Source organism: Saccostrea echinata, unplaced genomic scaffold (genome assembly GCF_033153115.1).
Source record: "Saccostrea echinata isolate AGI-Se365-2 ecotype Australia unplaced genomic scaffold, CSIRO_AGI_Sech_v1 ptg000009l, whole genome shotgun sequence".
In the NCBI taxonomy this organism is placed as follows: domain Eukaryota; kingdom Metazoa; phylum Mollusca; class Bivalvia; order Ostreida; family Ostreidae; genus Saccostrea; species Saccostrea echinata.
The window spans coordinates 53,446,138-53,455,898 of NW_026889758.1; the positions used below are offsets into that span (position 1 = coordinate 53,446,138).

The 9,761-nt window shown below is 33.3% G+C and overlaps 1 protein-coding gene across 1 annotated transcript; it reads right to left on the minus strand.

Moving 5' to 3' along the window:
- Positions 1 to 1,486: 1,486 nt before the first annotated feature.
- Positions 1,487 to 6,748, minus strand: LOC133183957 (cytochrome P450 4F12-like). The gene is made up of 12 exons (XM_061318829.1): positions 6,584 to 6,748; positions 5,665 to 5,809; positions 5,371 to 5,415; positions 5,156 to 5,283; positions 4,556 to 4,671; positions 3,998 to 4,108; positions 3,693 to 3,828; positions 3,256 to 3,446; positions 2,849 to 2,982; positions 2,645 to 2,709; positions 2,019 to 2,095; positions 1,487 to 1,652 (listed from the first exon to the last, which is right to left on the minus strand). Exons 1-12 carry the CDS (start codon positions 6,746 to 6,748, stop codon positions 1,487 to 1,489), a joined length of 1,479 nt encoding a protein of 492 aa, XP_061174813.1.
- Between the last annotated feature and the right edge of the window lie 3,013 nt (positions 6,749 to 9,761).

Consider the following 9,761-nt stretch of genomic DNA (forward strand, 5'->3'; position numbering starts at 1 on the left):
ACCTGGACCAAACTTGCATGGATGATGCATCTAGGGATGGACGCTACCACACTTGCTTGGGATGCTGGATCTGACCTAGATTTTCCAGATGAGTGACCAGGTTAAAGTTTTTGGAACAGGTCCATTCCCAAGTAACTAAAAGCCCTACCTGGACCAAATTTGCATGGATGATACATCTAGGGATAGACACTACCATATTTGCTTCAGATGCTGGATCTGACCTAGATTTTCCAGATGATTGATCAGGTTAAAGTTTTTTTGGAGCAGGTCCATTCCCAAGTAAATATAAGCCCTACCTGGCCCAAACATGCATGGATGATGCATCTAGGGATGTACACTAACTAACCTGCTTTGGATTCTGGATCTGACCTAGATTTCCACATGAGTGAATTTTAGCCATATTTTAACCAAATTAGCATGAATGATGATGTATCTAGAGATGGACAGTTCCAGACTTACTTTCTGAATCTAATATTGATGGATATTAATCTTGGAATGTACACTAACTAGGAAAAAAATATGATGTGAGATTTACCTTACTTATAGATAACATTCGTCGAGGTGAGCTTAGTAATCTTTGATTACCTATGTTTGTACTACTTATCTGTATCTTCTGCTTGTCATTTTCAAATAAAATATGGTTTAAACTAAAAAACAGGAAAATTTAAATATTTGGTTAAATTATTCTTTACAACTACAGTGTACATCATGGTTCGAAACTTGCGTCTTGGTCCTTAACTTAGGTCTAGGTAACATTAACTGGAAGTGTTCAAATCGTGACGCTAAAGAAAATAGGAAGAATGTGTCATATCCAACGAACCATATATAATGTAGGTCATTTGAAAATTACTTGTCTATAGTAATTTACTATGGGGGTTGGAAATATAATATCCTGGAAGATCTTTCTGACACAAATATTGCTCAATTTTGCGTAATAAAGTTCTCGCTTACTATTCAAGATATAAAACAATAACTAAGCAAAATTCGTAAAATTTTATATTCTGGTTTGCAAATACCAAATAACTATCTCACAAAAAATAAATTGCATGTAAAAAGTTGCTCTGTTGAGAAAGAAAGAGAAAAATGGGGTTGGAGCAGCTGGAAGGAGGGGCAGGTTGTTGCAAGTGGCCTTCTTTGTCGGACGGCCTCATGCGTCCTCCGGGGCACGGAAAGGATAAGTAAGTGAGTAAAAAAAAAAAGAATTGGTGATCTTTAATTATAAGCTTGTGCATAAAATAATTCTAAATAATCTATATATGTTATGACAAGTACTTTTTACCAGTGTAAATACCATATTATTAAAGTTATCATTTATTCCATAAATACATTTAAAGCAAGTTGCAATATCATATTAATTTTGAAAATGTCACTGAATGACAATTATTGTTTAAAACTTTAATTGCATATATTGATGATTTATTCTATTAATATACCTAAATAGCAATAATTGTTTAAGACTAGTAAGTTGTTTATTTTGATCATATTATTACACAGGATTAATATTGAGATACAGTCCGTTTTTACTGCGCAGAATCAGCATGCTCTCAGGTTCCGCTGGGCGACTCGGATCTAATGTAAACCGGAACTTGCGTATCAGAGTAGGAATTATGACTTTAATCTGTGTGACTGCAAACAGTTGACCAATACAGTTTCTGCAATTTATATAAAGAAGAATTTAATTTTACAACCAGTTACATGTACATCAAAAAGTTAAATGTACCTTTATAGGATATTACTTAAAGTTCTTGTTTTTGTTGAAATGGAGAAATATATTCACAAGTGAATTTTTTCTCTGAATTTTGGGGGATTTCATCACTATGAATTTTTTAAAACATGATGAACTTTAATTCAGCTAATAACTAATTTAAGCACAGACTTCACTACTGGTGGCATGTAATACTACTTCTATTAGGGCTTCTTTTTTTATCTTAATATATGAATTTGTACTATACATCTAAAATGTGTTGTCTTGCAAACACTTCCGAATAAGGTTGGAATTTTTTTTTGTAATATATTACCTTGGTCCTATAGAAAATGGCATGTATGCGGATTGGTATATCATGCTGTCTTGGGAAAATCTGGACGGATCATACTCCTGGCAAAAAAGAAAAGAAGAGAGTTACAATAATTTATGCCCACTTAAGAAATTGATGTGGATGTATTTTTAAAAAAATGAACAGATCAGAAGGAACACACAATATATCTACTTTAGTGTTGCCCAATTTTGATCAGTAGTAGCATAATAGAACCCTCTAAACACTCGATAGTAAAGAATTCGCTTATAATAGTTATAATGTAATATCTTTTAAATAGGGAAACTTTTATGAGAACTATAGAAGAATTTGAAATATGTTTCTAATACGAATATATAGAATCTTAGTAATGATGGTGTAAAATTCTAAGTTCCCAGTGCATGACTTCCTTACATACAAGCTTTACTGTAATATTTTTTCAACCATTAATTATAAGTTCAAAAGCGGAACACGAATTCTTTATGTTTTTTAGGAATAAAAAAGTAAGTGTTTTTTTTTCACTAATTTACAATTTTCAATTATTAATGAGTACATGACTAATTATAATTAGTCATGTACTCATTAACAATGAAAATTGTGTGAAAGACAGAAGTAAAGATAAAATTTTATACTTCCGGTTCTGGCCACACTTCCGGGTTCCTGTGAAGAGCAAATAGGGAAACAGCCATACGGACTCCTGTTAAAGGAAATGAACACAATAAGTCCAAGCTGGTTTTCATCAATTTCTTAAGCACTTTCTACATACCCCTACAGAACAAAATTTACGTCTTTTCTAAAAATATGTTGAATTTCGATCAGTAGTTTTTTTAATGCACCTTTTGGAATTATTCTGCCATCAGGCAATTTTATGTCTTTTTCAGCACATCTAGAAACATTTGGTACAGGTGGATACATTCGCATACTCTCTTTCACACACATAAATGTATATTCAAGTTTATTTAGATCTTCCCTGAAAAGAAAAAAAACGACTTTTAAGTATCAACGACATGATCTTGCAGAATAGATTATTTTTAAAACATATTCCTAAAAATATTACAATGCTAATATTTCACTTTTTGACAGAGTTTTAAAGAATACTGATGATGGATTGAATTAATATTTTTGCTGTATATATAAAAATGGGTAAGCAATCATAATATACTGGATATTCGGGTAAACAGCTTCTTTTAATGGTTTCACATCGTCAGTAAGTTTGCTACAGTGTGAACTACATTAACTATACCACGTGATATCCTCCTTGTCCCCCCACTGCTGCTGTATCTCCTCCCGACATTTGTCTTGACAGTCCTGGTGTTTAGCCAGATTGTAAAGGCACCAAGACATCGAGCTGGCCGTAGAGTCGTGACCCTCAAACATAAACGTATCCACCTCATCCCGAATTTCTTGGTCAGAGAGACCATTTCCGTCACTGTCCTAAAAATGAGGACAGGTTACGAATACAAAAAAAAAAAAAATCACGAATAAGACAGCTTATATAATAATCAAGATTATTGACAAAGAATGGATATTTTTCTTGCCAGGAAAATCCCACTGCTGTTTTAAAAAGTAACGGAATACTTCTGATGGTTTATTTCATAAAGAATAATAGAATTATTTCTGCATTAATCATAAAGGAATTAAGAAAAAATTAGTTCATTTCAAGCATCTAACTTAATTTACCCTTCCTGAAAGTAAAATGTCCAGAAAATCTATAGGACGGGATCCTGGTTTTTCTGTGGCGATCAGCTGTCGGCGATCACGAATGATTTTTTCGGAATGCTCGTGGATTATGTCACAGGTTTTTCTGAATTCTTTTCTGTGTGAAAAAAAAGTCGGAAAATACGTATATAATTGATTATTACAATGACAAATATGGAGAGCTTCATGCTGTAGTGTCCCTTTACTTTTTGGCATTAGGAGCTTGTTAAAATGGTTAAAATTTATAAATTAGTAAAAGTAGTTAAAACTGTTTAATTAAAACCTACCCATTCGCTGACAAGTCGTAAATAAACTGAAAATGATGAAGAGGGTTTGTGATTCTTTTGACAATCTGTTCAGATACGTCATAGACACCTTGTATGTATGGATGACGAACTCTAACATGGAAAGATAAATATTATCATTACTGAAAATTATACAACAGTTGCTCCCCAAAGATCAATTTATTCTTTGGTGAAAATACCAATATCTAGATTTTTATGTAACGTTTTCCTATGATAAATGTTACATACAATGAAATATATATATATATATATATATATATATATATATATTGTGTGTGTGTGTGTGAGAGAGAGAGAGAGAGAGAGAGAGAGAGAGAGAGAGAGAGAGAGAGAGAGAGGGAGAGAGAGAGAGAGAGAGAGAGAGAGAGAGAATATTGCCAATCCAATATTTATATTATTCAAACCCTATACTATAGGTACATGTATGACTAAGAAAATTCACAAAAGTGATAACTTAAAGTCTAATCTACATTTAAAATGATGTCGTAAAGATAATACTTTGATAGAATTGCACTTAATAGGCTTACTTCCGTCTCTAACCTTTCATTTTGACAATGGCTGGTGTATCCAAACAAACATTTCATCATACTGTCCAGCGTCAACAAGCTGATATGATGAAATGTCTCTACCGGCTCCTTAACTCCCTCCCATTTTTTCTGAGGTATGAAAAAAATTGATAAAAATCAAATCATACAATGTAGGTAGATTCAATTGTTGAAAAAGAGACAATATGCCATATTGCACTTTTTGTCACTTAAAAATGTTTCAGCTAAAGCGAGAGAAAAAAAAGCAATTACATGTAGGTTGCTACATTTGAAAAAAGACATACATGTATGAAATATGGAAATCAAATCCAATGATGTCTGGAAAATTAAAATGTGACGAAAAATTTCTTTAACCAGAAAAAAAGTTAATATATTTCTAGGTTTGTAAAGATCTTGCTAAGCTAGTTATATATACTTTTATTCAAATAACTATCCTTGGCGCACCTGGATTAACAGTTGATTAGACCTTTATATTATTATGACGTGGATGTTGTTTATTGGATGTATTGTTAGGGCCCCTCTCCCCATTCCACCCCCAATAATTTGAATTTTAATTAATGTTAAAAGGCATCATATCAATTAATGCGAAACTGACCAGTAACTCTTGTGCTGATTGGTAAAAAATCTTCACATAGTTTCTAATGACTTCCTGATGAAACGCAGGCGTCAACATTCGCCTGTTTCTGTCCCATTTCTTTCCAGAGCTCAGCAATAGCCCATCCCCTGTTCAGACCAAACAAATCATGCATATTACAGTTAGATGTAGTAATTTTGCAATCTGTATAAAAGTGGCGACTCAAAATGACTTACCAATCCAAGGCCGCATTAAAGAATAGGAAAATTCGTCTTTCGGATCTAAGTAGGAAAAAATATATACAAATGACAAAATGATGAAAATATATAATTCAAAGACACTGTAACTTCCGGTTTTAATATCTACTAGAATAAAGTATGTCATAGGGGGCAAATAGCCTTGTTCAAGATGAAAGTTTTAGTATGAAATCGTGATTTCGATTTTACAGTTATCTCTCTTGATTTTAGAATTATCCCCCTTAGCAAAAAAGGTCCATATGTCCTTAATTCTGCTGACCCAGAATCACTGACCCGTGCCGGAGAGAACGCTGCGAACCGTAGCAGGATGAACCGTCATCAGGAAGGCGTCTGTAGGGCCCATCCATACGGGGAAAGCTCCGTGATATTTTGCGGCGTAGTCTGCCACCCTAAGCATCCCCTGGAAGTCCCCCGTCAACTGCATTGTTACAAGGAAAGGATTTGCGCAATGAAGTATATCCTTACAAATGTATATACAATCATTAACAAAGTAAAAAACTTTATGGATTTCCTCAGGTGCATGTTAATGATTACAGAAAGTTCGTCTTACGATTTTATATAATCAGCATCTTGCATGTATTTAAATGAATTTCATTAAAAATTTGATAATACTCAGTATACCCTAGCTGCTCTGATTCTGATTTCATATCATTTTTGAGAAACTTATCTCATAATTTGTTCATATTTTTTTTGTTTTGTTGTTGTTGTTGTTGGGGGGGGGGGGCGAAACTTCTAATTTTGGGATTATTATCCAAATTGGGTATTCTGTCCATATCCGTATCATTCATATTCATGTGTATATCAATGTATCTCCTCTGTTTTTCTAAATCGTTCAAATTATTTAAAAATCGTTCGAAAAAATTCTAAATCAAACGAATTTCCAAAGCGTATAAACGATTTACAAAATCCTACAAACGAATTTCCAAATCATACAAAGGATTTTCTAAATCGTACTTAAATTGTGTACTGACGATTTCTGATTTTTCTTAATCATACAAACGATTTTCTTAATTGTACAAACGAATTTCTAAATCGTCCGAACGAATTTCTAAATCGTACAAACGATTTCCTAAATCGTACAAACGGTTTCCTAAATCGTACAAATTATTTTATTTTCTCTGCAAAATTAAAATTGCATACGCCGTCGTACTAAAATCTCCATTCTTCATGACATACCCTCAAACAAACTTACCTCTTGCATGTTCCCCCATAGCCAGTGTGGCTTAGGTCCAGGGAAATTTTTGAACGATGCTACGAGCTTTTGCCTATTCTTCAACAGGGAAATCACTTTCACAAATATTATTATAATCAAAACGAAGGGCAAAGCCTGCAGGAACATCCAGGTGACAGTAGCCATTTCATATAGGGCGACACGTGGATTTATTTTGCAGCTTTAAGGTTATGCGTTATCGTGGTCACTTTGTTGTTTATTTGCCTCTTATCTATATGGAACGACCTTTAACACATCACCTAACCGCATGTCTAGAGTCTAGAGAAATTTGTTACCATGTAAACCAAAAATGCAACTCGCAAATTCGAATATTTAAATTTTATAGGATAGAGGTATATTTTTTTTTTTTTTAAAAAAAGAGAGATTAATTTCTCCTTTAACACTTATATAAAATTTTTATGAATAAAATAATGGACATGATGGAGGTTGAAAAAGTTTATGCAGTCAGTCTTCTATGGTATCGTTTTCTGCGAAATATGCAAACAAGAGTTTCGAAATTAGGTATATACGACCCCCAAAATATATAGTACAGAACTGATTTCAAATGATATCAGCTGAATAACATTTCACTTGAAATGTAATTACTAGTATCTGAAAGAATTCCAGTCGAAGCCAGCTTAAACAGTGACACAAAAACCGGAAAACAGAAGGGAAAAAAAATAGAACTTTTGCATGGCTTACGCATGTACGTATTGTTCAATTCGTGAAAGCATTAGGTTCCATAAAATTTGCAGGTCTCAAAACTGAAAAAAAAATCACTTTTATGGAGAGAAAATAATTATTGTCTGGCCCAAACGTTTCGCTCCTCCCTGGAGCTCCTTTAAAATTGTTGCACTCGTGTGCAGAAAATACGAACAAGTTACCGTGGTCTTGGGAGGTGGGATATTGGTAGACTGAGGATTTTGATACAATCTTCGAAAAAGATGTTCACAACATATTATTTACCTTCGCATGCTCTGATCCAATTGACATGGGCAATAACCTTTTTTTCTGGCACTTAAAATTTTGCATTATTTACTTGCTCTCGATTTAATGATAAAAATATCGTACAAGAAAAATATGATTTCGGGCCATTTCCTTTTAATTATAACTGCAGGAAATGCAGTATAAGCAAAAAATAGAATACTACTAGGCAAAAAAAAAAAAAAAAGAAAAAAAAAAGAGCACTTCACCTGTAAAATCTTTAACCCTTCTACTTTTTGAGTGATGTATTCGAATTTCTTCCATTTCCAGGCAGAGTGGGGAGAAAACAAACACTAACCTTTTAATTGACAAAATGAAAATTTAGTTTTTTTTTAGTTTTTTTTTTTTTTTTTAGTTTTTTTTTAAAATGATAAACAGTTGAGCCTCGTTAACCCGGAAACTTGTGTTCCCGAGCATATATCGTCTTGATAAATTAAGCGTCTGTATTACTGATATTGCCACTGCTATGTAGCGGCAATGAGTTTTTTTCGGCATTAGTCCCTTTGATAAAATGTAGCGGTAATGATCGCCCGAAAATTTGAGAAAATGTAGCAGTAACGAGTTGAAATTTTTCGCAATGTAGCGGTAATGTTGACCTCCCATTACTGAAACCTATCATTTATTATTGGTATACATACTGACACACAAAAGAAACACAACAAGCATTATTATTATTATTATCAAGTTATTTTTTTCTAATGACATTCACAATTCAACTCAGATTTTACATGTAAGAGATTACTATATTAAAATAAAACCTGACATCTTATTGAAAAGTTGAACCATACCACGTAACTTTAAAAAGTAACAAATAACCTTTCATACCCCCCCCCCCCCCCTTCAAGAGAGAGTATCTTCACCATGTACATCAGTTGACGCTCGAATTCTACGATGCACTGAGTTCATTAGTTTCATGATTTGAAAGGAAAGAAACATTCTGCCAGTATTCTTGTAGTGTTTGTTTCTCAGCGCTGTAGTTGAATAACTCAACCCTGACACAACGAAGTAACCCTTGGTCTTCCGGTCCGGGGATTGTCATCTATGGAGCCATTAAGACATACGGGTGTATAGAAACACGATACAATGCATCTTTGCACTAGCAACACTCTGTCAACTTCATTTTGAAAATATCCCGTTGGAAGCACGACCAATGCGCGCTTACAGTCAAGTCTTGGCATCACTGAGGGAAAAGAAACCAGATTTTTTAAAAGGAATAATGCTGCTATACTTGATGAACAGAAACAAATTCCTCTTATTTTTATTTCAAATAATAGCTGAATATGTTGTAAAACGTACAGTTTAAAGTTCTTGTTTACTATGGGTAAGACTTTCGTCCAGTAACTGGATGAAAATCAATCGACCAAGCATAGCTGAAGACGTCTTACATTAACAGTACAAAATTATACCTTTTATCAATATTTTTCTGAAAATATGATGTTGCGTTTCTTTTGTGTGTAAGTATATTAATGTAAATTATATTCCCAACAAATTTTGTTCGACAGATGAGGAGTCCAGATTACCTGATTTCGGATTTCCGAGGCTCGACTTTACCCTGTACTTATATACAACAGCTTAAAGAAAATTGAATTGGTAAACATTGTTGTGTCCTGGCAAAAAAGAAGAAATTTTGAAAAAAAAATTGTCTCTGGTCTATAGGGAAAAAAGGAAGTAAGGTTTATTTACAGTGCGTGATCCTGATTTATCACGGTTAATCAAACGTTTAACTCACTACCATGAGAACAGTTTTTAAGCAATATAAGCTTGGTTGGCAGTTCAAGGATTTTCAACCTAATGGACCAAGGTTCAAACATAAAGTTATAAAAATATGGTAGTTCAATGGGGTATAGGAACTTAATTTGCTTATAGATAAAAGTGATTTGCAAATCATACATGTAATTCCAGTGTATGCAAATACATTTATACACTGCAGATATGTGCAAATTAGGAATGTTACTACATCTGTATCGTTTTGTTTATTTGAGAAAAGCAGAGCTTACAATGGAGAAATATTTCAAAAATTTTTGATACGATTAACTGACTATTCGGTCGGAACGTCCTGCGGTTAACCGATTGTCAATTCTGTATTCAATTGACATCCCTAGTGCAGATACATTATCAATGAATAAAGTATAACAGTTTTACTCCTCTTGTATAAAAACGAATTTTCATATATTTT

Bases quoted from the DNA above. Each gene is read 5' to 3' on its own strand.
- LOC133183957 (XM_061318829.1), bottom strand. From the start codon at position 6,748: ATGGCTACTGTCACCTGGATGTTCCTGCAGGCTTTGCCCTTCGTTTTG. The intron at 5,810-6,583 runs GTAAGTTTGTTT...GTAACAATGCAG, and splicing joins TATGGGGGAACATGCAAGAG to TTGACGGGGGACTTCCAGGG. The intron at 3,447-3,692 runs GTAAATTAAGTT...CCTCATTTTTAG, and splicing joins ACATTTTACTTTCAGGAAGG to GACAGTGACGGAAATGGTCT.